The sequence below is a fragment of the Balaenoptera musculus genome, chromosome 6 (genome assembly GCF_009873245.2).
Source record: "Balaenoptera musculus isolate JJ_BM4_2016_0621 chromosome 6, mBalMus1.pri.v3, whole genome shotgun sequence".
Taxonomy (NCBI): domain Eukaryota; kingdom Metazoa; phylum Chordata; class Mammalia; order Artiodactyla; family Balaenopteridae; genus Balaenoptera; species Balaenoptera musculus.
In genome coordinates, this window is record NC_045790.1 from 83433395 (window position 1) to 83447683 (window position 14289).

General features: G+C 49.0%; 1 protein-coding gene across 9 annotated transcripts in view; it reads left to right on the forward strand.

Annotated features, from left to right (window-relative positions):
- The window catches only part of COL15A1 (collagen type XV alpha 1 chain), a 99167-nt gene that overhangs the window by 66139 nt on the left and 18739 nt on the right, over positions 1-14289 (forward strand). For 6 of the 9 annotated variants that reach the window (XM_036856132.1, XM_036856133.1, XM_036856134.1 and 3 more), the window contains 9 exons: positions 648-713; positions 3151-3186; positions 5063-5125; positions 7525-7593; positions 7701-7736; positions 10772-10825; positions 10926-10985; positions 12474-12542; positions 12660-12701. In XM_036856132.1, the coding sequence (XP_036712027.1) occupies positions 648-713; positions 3151-3186; positions 5063-5125; positions 7525-7593; positions 7701-7736; positions 10772-10825; positions 10926-10985; positions 12474-12542; positions 12660-12701 (495 nt within the window). The remainder of the gene's footprint in view (positions 1-647; positions 714-3150; positions 3187-5062; positions 5126-7524; positions 7594-7700; positions 7737-10771; positions 10826-10925; positions 10986-12473; positions 12543-12659; positions 12702-14289) is intronic. The other 3 variants (XM_036856140.1, XM_036856135.1, XM_036856139.1) reach the window with 1 other exon arrangement.

Below are 14289 nucleotides of genomic sequence, written 5' to 3' on the forward strand. Positions count from 1 at the left end.
ATGACTAGAGTTTTTTTTGTTTTTTTTGTTTTTGTTTTTTTAAGTATGATTAAAAAATATCAAGTATAAGTAAGGGTGGAGTGAAATAGATAATCTCACATACTTTGTTGGAAGTGTAAGTTGTACGGCCCCTTTAGACAGCTCTTTGGCAATCTGTTAAAACTAAAAATGTTTATACCGAAAACTTCCATATGGAAAGACCTCCATGCTGTATGATTGAGTGAAAAAAGCAAGTTGAGGAATAATACCTACAACCTGATGCCATTTATATAAAATAACCACATGGACAAACACACACACACACACACACACACACCCAACAACACTGTTTTCTGTGGGTATTAATATTATTATTAATTTATAATTATATAACATAAATATAATATTTAAATTTATATATTTAAAATTATAAAAGAAAAAAGGCATTTATGTACGGTGCAATTTTAAGATTAATCGAAGAGGAAAGTTGTTAGGCGGCTCAGGGCTGTGTTGTAAGTGGGAGGGATGGGTGTGTTGGCAGTGGGTGGGTGTTGTCAGTGTCTGCTTGTGTCTGCCATGCGGGGTGACTTCAGTTAAAGCCTCACTGCCGGGAGCAAGGTGGGACACGTGCCACCCTCTGTCTCTTTGTCTGATTTTTCTCTTTTCAGCCTTTGATCAACATCACCCATGGATTCATGAATCTCTCGGACATTCCTGAGCTCGTCGGGCCTCCGGTGTGTATCCACAGCTGCCCTAGAGTGAGGGTCCTACCCAGACACCCCAGCTGAAACTAAGTTGGGTTGGTTTGGAATCCTTTGAGCTCCTGAAGCATAGAGCTAGAGTGTCTCGAAGTGTAGAATAGAAAGAGAGCTTTGCATTTCTGAGAAGTTGCTGTCACATTGATTTGTGCAGGGAGTTTTGTCCAATGCAGTGGAAGCTTCCAGTCCCTTGCATCAGAAATATGTGTAATTGAAATCAGAGAATCATAAGTAACAAATTGATTGATGTCTGAGCAGTGCTTTGGGCATGCTTTTATTTACATGATCTCATTTCCCAGAATGGGAGGAGCCTAGAGAGACCTATCCTTGTGCTGATGGGGAAACTGGCGCATGAGGAGGGAACGTGACTGGCTTCAGTCTTTCTGGCCCCATTTAGAGATCAGGAACACACAGAGAAGCTACCTTATTTCTGCAAGTCCACAGCGTCAGTCCATGACACAACAGGACCTAAGAGGAAGGAAGCTTCCTCCTGCAGTCTGTGCAATGAATCCACACTGCATCTTCCATATCTGCTGGTGACAGCTGGGGAGAGAGGAAAGAGCTCTGGCCTTAGGAGCCTTGGGTTCCAGCCCCATCTCCTCTGCATAATGCTCTGAGACTCTCATCGTCTCTCTGATAACACCTCACCAGCCTTTGGGGCAGCTTATAAGAGGTGATGGATGCAAAACTGCTTTGCAAACTGTGGCACTCTGTGGAAGCCGACACGGAGATTGAGGCTTATACTTCCACAGCTGCGCAGTCCAGATGTCTGCCGGGGCCACCCGCCCTGCAGTCCCCAGTGAGGTTGGCCTGAACCTCTGCCATCCATATCCTGGGGAGAATTCAGTGCTCTCCCCAAGGCTTCTGCAAATATCTGCACGATTCCTTTAGAGCCAGTATCTCCTTCTGCTGAGTGGCCTCTGTTGGTGGGTCATTTCACTGTCTCTTCTATACTACATCCAGTGGGTCTCCCTTTCCTTGATTTCTACTAAAATCATCCAAAACACCCCAGTAAGCAAACCCTAAAGCAAACAAGCAAGTCATTTCACAAAAGTTTTTCCCAAACTATTGGGGGTTGAGAGTGTTAGGTGGCTTAATTCTAAAGCAAAACACAGACAGCCTCAGATCTAAGAATCAACATCTCTGTTCTAAGAGTCCTTGGGCCTTGTCTTCCCCCACCCCTTCTCTCTTTTCCCCACCCGAGAATCCTCCTTCTGTCCCAATCCCTGTCCTCCTGTTTGGCAAATCCAGGCCCTCAAGGGTCCCCTTCGTCCCTAACAGAAGATCAAGATTTTCCTACTCAGAGGCAGTTCCCTCCCAGCTGTACCTTTATACTTTTCCACTCTACTATATGTACACCATATAGATATATGTATATATTATATTATATTTTATATATATATATATATTAGTCCTTTGTTGCTTCTGCATCCTCAGATTCAACCAACCTTGGATAAAAAGTACTGAAAAAAAAAAATTCCAGAAAGCTTCAAAAAGCAAAACTTGAATTTGCTGCATGCTGGCAATTATTTACATAGCTTTTACATTGGTTTTACAGCTATTTACATAGCATTTACATTGTATTAAGTGTTATAAGTAATCTAGAGATGATTTAAAGTGTATGGGTATATGGAGTATGTATGTAGGTTATATGCCAACACTACACCATTTTATATAAGGGCCTTGAGCATCTGCGGATTTTGGTATCCACAGGGGATCCTGAAACCAATACCCCTCGGATACCCAGGGATGACTGTACAGTATATTGAGAAAGTTGTTGCCATTCGGTTATATCTCTCTTTATATATGTATTCTGCCAAACTCTTATGTCTTTAATAGGTATGTGGGTATCTGGGCTTGGAGGAAAAAGAGTCCTGGCCCCATGTGGAGTGAACCACAAATTTTCTGTTGCCTAGAGCCTTTAAAATGGCTGGTCCTTTAAAATTCTCCCTCTTACTGAGGGAAAAGAACTGAGTCTCACCAACTGCCCCCACTTCCACCCCCAAATTCCCCAGCACACCCTTTGGGCCCACTCCTCAGAGTTTAGGAACTTGTTTTCTGAGAATATTTGTGGAGGTTGAGCACTGCATTCATTGCCCCAGAGGTTTCTGACACTGAGTGATTTCACGGAAGAGGAGGCTGGGACTTTAAGTGCCGAGAGTCCTGGCTCGGGGGAGCAGAGGCTCCAGACTCCTGAGCAGTTCCTGGCTCTGTGCTAACTAGTGTGTGACTGCACGGTTCCTTCCCCTCCCGGGCCTCAGCATCCTCTGCAAAATGGATCCTGAGCCCCACTGTGTGGGAACATGCTTGGGCCTTTGGAAGGTGCTGGAGGGAGTGGGCCCCTGAGGTACAGGTTCCTGCTGGCCTGGAAATGCTGCTCCTAACCTGCCTGCTTTGTCTGTCTGTGTCACAGGGCCCCGAGGGCATGCCTGGGCTGCCAGGATTTCCAGTGAGTAGCACAGTAGCCATCTTCCTTTGTGCCCCGAGGCTGTGTGCATTCTGTTCCTTCCACCTGGAATGCTGTTCCTCTCCATCTGCACAACTGACCTCTAGCGCCGTCTTGTTCATGTAGCCTTTCCTCGTTGCCCCCATCTGGAGTGATCCTTCCCTCCTTTGAATCCCATAGGGCTTTATTTTCACCTCTGCTGTCGTTCTTTTCTGCCTTGAATAACAGTTATTTGTACCCTTATCATTTTTTCCTCACCTGTACTGTGACCAGCTTGCAGGGGGTCAGGTCTTGTTCATCTCTTTCTAGCCCAGGGCAGCCAGAGCCAGAGCTGGAGTCTGTGGTTGGCTACCTATAAATGAGTGGATGAATCAAGCATTTCAAATAGAGTCCGAGTAGATAAAATCCCTAGAGAGAGAGGATGGTGGTGATGGAGGATGGAGAGAGGGGAATCATAGCCTGGAAGTCCAAAATTAATAGTCTGTGTGCACCACGCTATGGGGCTTCCACCATGGAAGGTGAAAATGCGTTTCTGTGTAGAAAGTGATCAGTTTAGTCTAAAAGTTTGAGTCTGCACTGAAGCCCAAGGCTCCAGAGTGAAATCTGCACAATTTCTCCATACATTGCAGCTCTGAAAGGCCTAATGCCAATGGTGACATGCGCTGCTTCCAGGATAAATGAAGGAAATTTATCAAAAAATGTAATAGAAATGTGTTGTTGATGGTAGAATTATAATGATCTCTTTTTCTTTTTTTTATACTTTTCTGCACTTCTACATTTTTTAAAAGGAGCATGTGCTATGTTGACACTAAAAATACATGGGAACTAGACATTGAAAAACAGGAGAGGGTGGCAGCCGTGGAGAAGACCTCTTAGTTAGGAAGAGAAGAGGCCAGAACTCTGAGCTTGATCTCCAGCCCCAGCTTGGCTGCTCCAAAGCCAGAGCGTGTTCCAGACACATTTTTCTCTAAATGACTGGTTCTGTGTTCCCGAGGGAGCCCTAGGCTCCTCAGAAGAGCCTTTGGGACCACTTCAGGAGTAAGGAGGGGGCCAAGTAGGCAGGATCCAGGCCACTGCCGAGGCTCCATTTGACGTGTTTTATACATTGGGCTTTTGTTTGATTTTACTTGAAAAAGGAGAATGAAAAGAGTTTCACTGCTAAAAAATAATAATAACAAATATTTGAAGGCCACTGCGTTAACCCAGAAGGTAGGGACTTGTGAAAAGGTAAATTGCAATAAAGCGTTGCAACTCTTTTTTGGGGGCAGACGTCTGGCTGTGTGAGTCATTGTCACAGATATTAAGTGTATGTTGGAGTTGAAACGAGGTCACCTCTGACCGGGTGTGCAGAATTTTGGTTCTGCAGAGGGAATGGCGGTGGCGGGCGGGTGAGGGGTGCAGAGAGACTAAGGGGATAGGCTCGCCCCTGGTGGAGTGACGGGAGTGGAAGATGAGGCGCTGAGGCCGGCCGGGATCAGTTTGGGTGTCAGGCTAGGGTGTTTGGATCCCATCCCGTAGGTAGTGGGGAGCCAGAGAAGGGGCAGGAGCCATGGAGGGTGAATGATGGGGGCGGTGGGCTGCAGGACGGCCCCGAGGACCCATGCGTGAGCAGAGGCAGCAGGCAGTTTCAATGATGCCCATTGGAGGAAACCACAGTTCAAAGAGGAGTGGGGCCTCCAGGCCCCCTAACACTCAGTGCTGTCTTCTTTCCACCAGACCACAATTTCTAGACCACTTAATATTAGGAAAACATCGTGACTAATTGTGACTTCCACTGGCACTCTGTGTTCTTTTACTTTTTGGAACAACAACAACTTTGTTTAGTTAAAGCATTTTAATCTTAACAAACAACTGAATACCCTCCAATGATTCCTTCTAGGGACCCAGAGGACCAAAAGGTGACACTGGTGTGCCTGGATTTCCAGGACTAAAAGGAGAACAGGTAAGAAGGGCCCAGCTATCTGGGTGGGATTGTGCTCTAGAATTTGGTAAATATTTCAAATGGGCTGAAAGTAGCTGTTAACTTTTTAAAATTTTGAGATATAACTCACACACCATAAAATCCACCCCTTTCAATTGTGAAATTCAGTGATTTTTGGTATATTCACAAGGTTGTGCAGCCATCACCACTACCTAATTCTAGAACATTTTCATCATACCAACAGAAACACTGTATCTAGTAGCAGTCACTCCCCGGCTGTTAACTTTCATGATCTCAAGGTTCCTCCAGGGTGAAGGTGAGGTGGGGGGAGAAACAGATTTTCATCATAGTTTGGAAAGAGAACTCAACCCAACGCTCCCTTGAACGCTGTGCTTTGTCTAACTGCCCGCGGGCACCTGCATTAGAGTATGCACTCCCCGAGGGCAGGCACATCCACTTTCTTTTCTGTAGCTCCAGTACTTAGCACTGCGCCTGGTACACAAATGGCACTTAAAACATTTGTTGGATGAAAAGATGAATGAATATAAATAATGAATACAGTGATGCTAATATTTAGAAATCATTATTTTATTAAACTATTATTAGTATAAGCGGGGGCATTCCGCACTTGGATGGCAGTCTTGGTCCAGAAGTTTTGGAACATTTAGCGTGCAGAGCACTTCCTGAAAATTCCAAGGGCATTGAAATGACCTTTGTACCCTTCCACATTTGCCTCTTAGAATTAATTTCCCAGTTGGTTTTTATAGATAAGGGGAGAGTGACGTCCATAAATGGATTGCAGTTATTCTGGATTGGATTCATTTATTCATCCATCCATTTATATACTCATCCAGATTACATCCATTCCCTAAGGTGTGCCAGCCGGTTTCCTATACTAGACACTAGGGATAGAGAAATAAGATGTGAGGAACAGACATGCAGACAGCCAGCAGAGTGCGTGGTCACTGCTGTAACGGGGGTCTGTACAAAGCCAGTGGGAGCAGCCCTGAGCCTGCCCTGGGGAGTCAAGGAGGGTGTGTGTGTCTCTAAGAGGAGGGAGCATTAGGCTACTCTCTTTCCTTCCTCCCCCCACCATTTCCCACTAGCCCCACAGAGGGGGAGAGAGTCTCCAGTGTCTGTTGGGCCACAGTTCCAGGGGATGGAGGGTTCAGTGTGCTGGGTCTGAGTTTAGCGTTACGTGGGACCATGTCTTGGGATGCCTTTTGCTGCCACGGGCCTACAGAGATGGCGTGGGGTCAGGGCAGTTCTGGCTTGGGAGGAGGCCTGGTCAAGCAGGATTGGCTCTTGCTTTAAACGCTCTGTTTTCTATGTGGCAAGGTCGGGTGGATCTAGAGGGACCTACGTGCCATCTCTTCCCTAATCCCCTGCCACTTTGAAAACTGGGAAGAGCGCCGAGGCAGGTCTGCTCTGATCCTCGCAGCCAACGCGCTTTCTCTCGCTCTGCCTCTAATGCTTTTGTGCTTGCTTCTTCTTGCTGCTGGCGTGCTCAGGACTGCTTTTCCTCACCAGCGAAGTGGTAAGATCCAAATAGCAGGTGTGGGCTTGGGGGACGGAGAGGAGAGGCTGCTTGGCTTGCTTTGGCACCACTGCCTTGGCTGCTTCCAGCCCTGTTGAAGGGAGACTTTTGTGTGGTCCAGCCCAGTTCCCCAGGGGCTAGCATTGAAGTTTGGGGCCAGAGCCTTGAATGGTTCCTCTCCCTGGCCTTTTCTCTGGACATATATCTTCTTGGAAGCCTCCTGGGATAGTAGATGGCCCTGCTGAGCACAGGATTGGGGGCGGGATCCTGTGTCCCTGCCACCAGTCTACCCATCACCCCTATTTCCCAGCAACTGAGATAACTTTGCCTGATCAAGTGAGCATTTGCACAGGAGCCTGGAGTTTGGAGGCAAAGTTCCACATGGAGACTCAGGGCCCCTGTGTTGGAGAGGCCTCCACTGTTCATGCTGTCATCACTTTCCCAATTTTAGATGTTTTAACAAGACTAAGGATTCTAGGTGGGAACAGATCTCAAGTCGAGTTGTTAGGAAAGCAAGCCACCAAATATATTAGGAGCCAGAGGTTCTAAGGGGGGAGCCACACAGCCAGAGGTGGGACGGACCTTGTTGGGACTGATTCCTGGAGGGTTGAGAGTGGGGACGCTGATCTGGCAGCAGCGGGAGCCCCAGAGGGGCTTGCAGGACCCCAACCTGTGCTTTCAGACAGTAACTGATGGTACACGGAGGGAACAGTCCAGAGAACATTTAATGACTTAGGAGGCTGCGCAATATTCTAGCAAGAGGTCATGTCGGGCAGTGGGGTTGGAGAGGCGGCGTGAAGGCCAGAGAAATCATGGCAATGAGCCTCCGGATAAGGCGGTGAGGCGGAGGCCTGGCTTCATCAAAAGGTTCTCTGAATTGCAGGGTGAGAAGGGAGAGCCAGGTGCCATCCTGACGGGGGATATTCCTCTGGAAAGGCTGAGGAGCCAAAAGGTAATTATGTCACCAGACCCTGAAGGCACACATCTTCTACATCCTATCTTTGTTTCTGTCGCAAACCGTGTTCATCTGAGTGACAAGTCTGTGTCTCCCTGTTTTAGGGTGAATCTGGAGAGCGTGGAGCCCCGGGACCAATGGTAAGCCAGAGCATCTCGCCCCTGAATCTGGACTGGGGTTTGAAGCATTTATCGTACTTTGACTCAACTAGATTGAGTTGTCCCAGCTGTGAAAATAAAAAGGATGTGGCAAAATGTATCTGTGTCAAGGGTAGGCTAACTGCAATTAAATAAAATCTCAGTGGTTCAGCACAGTAGCAGCTTGGTTCTCACTTATGCAGAGTCCACTGTGGTGGTTCCCAGTTGGACATCTCCCCTCCAAGCAGTGACTCAGGGATCCAGGATGCTTGCATCCTGTGACTCTGCCCTCTGGTGGATTCAAGGCCACAGTGGCATCTTCCAGCTGATAGGCTGAGGTTGGGGAGGGGGAAGAGACCATGGAAGATGATGAACTCCACTTCTGGCCAGACCTCTGATGCAGGAGGTGGGGGTGGGAGTGGGGGTGGGGATAGGTCTCAGAAATGTGGTTTAGCTCTGTGTCCAGAAGGAGAGGGGAAGCGGATGGTGGTGAGACCCATAGTTGTACAGGTCTTGCCAGCTAAAGATTGTCATTACCCAGGGAACCTGGGCCTTTTGGCTTCTGGTCTTGGATCTGCTGCCCATTTGCTGTATGACCTCAAACAAGTCCTCTTCTCTCTCTGGGCTTTTGTCTTCCCATCTATAAGTGAGGGTATTGAATGAGTACTAGATGACATGATAGGGTCTTTCTTGCCTTACCTCCAGGAATCTATAATTTTGGGGGGCTGCTGAACAATTTTTAAGCTACCAGTTCTCTCCAGATGAACCCTAAACTTGCCCCTCATATATTTCTTCCCAAAGAACAAAGAAAACTCATAGAATATCCACCATGGGTCAGACAGTGATGCTTCAACACAGATCACCTCATTTCATTTTCACCACCCTAAGAGGCTAATGTCAGAAGCCCCATTTTATAGACCGGGAAACTGAGGTTAAAGAGGTTAAGTAACTAGCCCACTGCCATACAGCTTGTTAGTGACACAGCAGGGATTTGAACCCAGCCTGTCAAACTCTGTGTCCAGGTTTTTCCCAGCACACCTCACTGCCTCCAGTTGACACCTTCATTCTTCTGAAACATTTTGAGCTGGAGAACTGCACATTGGGGTTTGAATGCAGGGTTTGTTTGAAGCTGGATCTCAGGCCTGGGGAGAAAGGACCTCACATTTCTCTAACAGGCACTTGTCCTTGATGAATGGCCCATAACCTCCAAGGTGCATCCTTCAAAGGACCTTCTAAAGCCTTTGGTCCCTTAAGTCAGGCAGAATGGATGCCCTGAAGAGGTGTCCTTGGCCCTAGCTGCAGGCTAAGGCAGACTGGGAGAGTCTTGTGTCAACCACTGGGTAACACTTACTAATACCCAGTATGGTGGGAAATACTAATTGTTAGCAATGGTGGCCGGCAAGCTGCTGCAGATGGCCAGGGTAGTTGTTGCCACTGAAGCCCAGCTGTGCATAGCTTGCACCGACAGTAAGGGGGCACCTTCTTCTAATTTGCATAAGGTGTCATATGGGCTGTCTATGGCCCTCATGACTAGTATAGCTTACAACACTAGAGCCTTGTTACTCGCAGTGTGGCCCATGGACCAGCCTCAGCAGCATCACCTGGGAGCTCGTTGGAAAAGCAAAGCCTTATGCCCCACCCCAGATCTAGTGGATCTGCATTTTGATGAGATCCTGGTGACTTGCGCACACTGATGTTTGAGAAGCCCTGCACTAGAACGTACCACCACGTGGCCGTGGCCTGTTAACTCCTTGCTTTTTTTTTCCTGAGAGTAACCTGGTCTGGGTACTTTACATACAGAGCCTGTCTCAACACAGTCTATTTGCCATTTTTCAGGGTAAGTCTGAATACATAAATAGAGCAGGAAGAAGGGGCTTGATAGGCCCCAGGCTTAAACCAGTCAGTCCCCTGGGAGACAGGACAGACCCAGTTACAAAACAGGAAAAGCGTCAACTGGAAGTAGAGCTTGTTCTGGGAAGAGGTGGTACATTGTATGCATCCCGGACACTGGAAGGCATGAGGGTTCCGGCAGGAGGTTGGAACAGGGCAGCGGCTCTGGGAGCATGGGGACACAGAAAGCAAGCACTGGAATGCGGTCCACGGGCAGGGGCTCATCTGGAGAAGTGGGGTGCCAGGCCAAGATTCTGGTCCTTAGGGACGGGTGGGAGCAAGGCAGGAACCAAATCCTGAAGCAGGTTATTGGGCTTGGCTGACATGAGGAGTGAAGCAGGGCTGCATTATTCCAGCGGGGGACATGGAGAACCCTGGGACATAAGACCTAAGGCAAAGGTCCACGTTCTGAGCTGGCCCAGCACACGGCTACCTGGGAGCTGAGGCCCGGAGCTACTGACCTCTTGCTTCTTTGTTAGCTCTGACTGGCTGAGAGGGTTGGGTCCAGCGTCTGGACTGGGGTAGAGCCCCGCAGGAGGGACTGAGCAAGTGGGTCCAGCGGAGGACAGAGAGGCCAGGGGACAAGCAGCCAGGCAGGTGGACATTTCATAACTTCTCCTTGCCCTCCATCCTCCTATTAGTGGTGCATTGTCACCACTGCCCACAAAGGTAGGCTGGATGCCCCCCATCTCCCTAGCCCTTGCGTTTCTGTTCTTTCTTTTTTAATTGAAATATATTTTACATACAGCATTGTGTACATTTAAGGTGTACATGTTGATTTGATATATTTATATATTGTAATATGATTGCTGTTGTGGAGATAGCAGCTCTCTCACATCACATAATTATCATTTCTTCTTTGTGGTTGGAATAAATAAGATCTAGACTCTTAGCAGTTTGAGGATTGTAATATTAATACAGTGTTGCTGTCCATATTCACTGTACCGTGCATGAGATCTCCAGGACCTAGCTGTCTACTAGTTGCAAGTTTGTACCTTAAACCTCACCTCTCCTATTCCCCCACCCTCCTACCCCTGCTAACCACCATCTTACTCTGTTTTTACAACTTTGGCTTTTTTAGATTCCACATATAAGTGACATCATACAGTATTTTTCTCTTTCTAATCTGGTATTTACTTTGCCTCCAGGGGCCCAGAGGACCACCAGGACACAAAGGAGAATTTGGCCTCCCTGGACGACCCGTAGGTGTTGGGGTTTCTCATATTGCATGTGAGGGAGGACACGCGGGCCAGGCTGGCCTGCGGGCAGTGGGTTTACTAAGGCCTCTCCCGTGGGTTTCAGGGTCGCCCAGGACTGAATGGCCTCAAAGGCACCAAAGGAGATCGAGGGATCATGATGCCGGTGAGTGCCACACCAGGGACCCAGCCCCATGCCACCCCAGGGACACGGCCCCAGGGCCAGTGTCCAGAGGAGGGGCGGACGAGTGCCAGGTCCAGTGAGCAGGGCTCGTGGACAGAATGCTCAGGAACGTTATTCTTCTTCCTCTGCTGCCACTTCCAAAGATCCTCCAGCCCAACCCTGTCCTCCGGCTTGCTCTCAGGAGGTCCCTGCCACCAAATCCACATTAGTGGGGCATAAGCTTCCTCGTCCAGACCCCAGAGGGAGGGTGGGAGAACACGATCTGGGCTTTCTCAAGAAGTCTGGTTTCGAATCCCAGGTCTTTTGACTCGGGTAATATCCCGTCCTTCCTGGGTTACGCAGTCCTGGGGGTTTCGCGTGTTGCTGGGGGTGCTCGGTGAGTGCTCTGGAGAGAACGTGGAAGGTCGATCAGCTGTGTAGGCAGGGCCAAACGAGATGACGGACACCGGAGCATCAGCAGGGTCCCACGTCTGCAATAAGGAAGCCAGCATTTATTGAGTACCTACTGTGTGCCAGACACTCTACAAAGTGCTTTTGAGGACAGGATCTCAGTCTTGATAGTAACTCTCCTAAGAGAAACTCAGTGGCGTTCTTGTTTTACACAGGAGGAAACTAGGGCCTGGACAAGTTAGTGACCCACTGAAGGTCCCCCATTTGCTGCATGCAAATGCAGCTCAAACTGTGTTGCTTCTTCTGTTTGCACCCCATGGTCGCTGCTTTGTATGCCTAGAAATGCAGAAATGCAGTCGTATTGAATCACTGGGCACTGACTCACTCACCAAGCCTACCGGGGCTCCAGGTACAGCAGACACCGGTGCCTGCACTTGAGTGATCACGTGGAGCTTCTCGTGGGCCGGAGGCCTCTCACCTGTGGTCATAGCCTCCCCCTCCCCCTCCCCTCCTGCAGCTTCTGCTGCAGGTCCAGCTTGGGCTCCAGGCTTGGCGGAGAAAACATTGAATGGTGTCAAGGCCAGGCTGACCTGGCTCTGAAAGTGACTCTGCCATCTAACAGGAGTTGGCGTTTATTGTTACATTTATGAGGGGCTCTCCCAGGCACTGTATCCTGGGAAGGCCTCACTCCACCCGCCCCTCCATATGAGGGATGCGTCGATAGAGGTGGTGGGCTCAGTATCCTCTGAGCACTGCTCTTGGGGCCAGAATCTGGCTTCCAGTCTCCATTCCGCCATGCATTGCTGTGTGGCCTTGAGCAGGTCACTTCCCCTCTCTGGCCCTCATTATGTCCAATTGTAAACCAGCGATGATACTTGCTCTGCTGTTGTGAAGATGCAGCGAGGCCACGGATACAGGTGTGCTCTGGGAAGAGACTGGCCTACCCATGGGAAGAGTTAGTTGGCTTTAGAGGACCCTCCTTTCCTCATTGTGTCTCCAAACCCTGGGGAAGTGTCCTGCAGCTGCCTCTGAATTCATAACAACCTGAACTCAGGAATGACCTTTCTTTCCTCCCTTTAGGGCCCACCTGGCCTACCTGGTCCTCCAGGCCCCCCAGGACCACCTGGAGCTGTGATTAACATCAAAGGAGTAAGTTGGCAGTGGGGAGGTGGGGGAGACCTGAAGGAGGAGCAGGGAACGGCCCCAGACCAGCCTAAGCTGGAGTCGGGTGTCCTGATTCCCTCCTCTCATTCTCACTTCCCACAGGCCGTCTTCCCAGTTCCAGTCCGGCCACACTGCAAAACGCCAGTAAGTAGCGTATAGTCGCTGCCTTATAGAGCAGGCTTTGGCATAGAAAGCAACTCAGAGAAGATAAGTTTTTGTCTTGAGCCCCTTCTGTCTGTCAGTCCTCTTTGATGTCTTCTATCACCTGCATATAGACCCTTGAGTGACTTGAGGTTTGTAAATAATAGATTGTGACACTGAAACGTACTGGGTCTTCTAAGGGCACACATGTGGACAGAGTGTGTCTTTTAATGCAGTCAAAAAGCAGTGTCTTTTGTTAGCTTCATGTTAGAATGTTAGCTTCATGCTTGGAGCAGTATAAGAAAGGGGGAAATAGACCCCTTAAAATACAGATGAGAATAAAAAGGCAATTCTAACCAGTGCTCTTTGCATTGGGAGCTTTGGGCTAAAATCTATAACTGTCCTTTCTCAACTGTCATATTACTGCACAGCACACAACCCTGAGAGGAGGGACTTTCTCTCCCCCTTTGTAATGAGGAAACAAACTGTGACTCAGACAAGCTCACTGACTTGTCTAAGGTCACAGGACGGACAGAGCTGGGGCTATCATGCAGGTCCCCTGACCACCAGGCAGCAGGTACAGGCACCCCAAGGGGTCAGACACGTGCCTGGTCGCCCAGCTGGTCAGTGCAGTGTCCCCGGGGTGTCACCTGTATTAGGTGTGGGGAAACCCAGAGAGGGTGGGCCTCTCCCCATGCACAGGCATTAGTCATGGAACTGTGCATAACTATTCTCTCATTCATTCACCAAATATTTATCAAGGACTTACCAAGTGTCAAGTACAAGTGAGGCCCTGGGACCACAGGGGTGAACTAGACAGGCGTGGCCTCTGTTCTCGGGAGCTTGCAAATTACAGTTTAGAAGATTCCTTGAAGCGGGTTCTTAATTGATGCCTGTTGGAGGTGGTGATGAGACTTGGATCAGAGGCTTTAAAATGACGCAGTTTGGCTGAGTGTTTGCCCAGACATCTGTCCATGTCTAAACTTTGAGACACCCAAGTCTGGAGCCCAGGGCCTGGGAACTCTGGCATGGAAGGCAGAGGATAGGACCCACCTGTGTAAGGTGACCAAGGGGCCTGCTGGCTCCCAGAACTACGTGAGGACAACAGCTACCCAGGTCACGTTTATATCAGTGGCCTGAAAGGAATCCTAAAACGTCAGGGCTGGAGAGACCCTCCTGAGAGATGGCGGCCTCCCAGCCATAGAGAAGGGGAGACCTCAGCCCAGAGAGGCAAGGTCCCACCGTGAGTTAGTGCCCGAAGCCCCTCCCAGCAAACACGATATCAGGCTTCAAATGAACCGGCCACGGGACAGTACTTGAAAAACTCAAGAGCGTTGTAAAAATGCTACTGCAATTACCGTGACCTGTGCTAGGACCCTTTGCTGTGACCATGGCCTTTGGGGGTCATGACGTTCCTTAAAATAAGCCAAAGATGAACTCAGAGCATTTTGGGTTTTGATTTCATGTTGCCTGGCTGGACTCCACGCAGGCTGGGGCATGGATGTTTCTTGACCAGCTCTCAAAATGGACATTTGAAAAAGAAGTGCTTCCTCTCACATCCAGCATTTCACAAGCCCCTTCTCATTTCAGC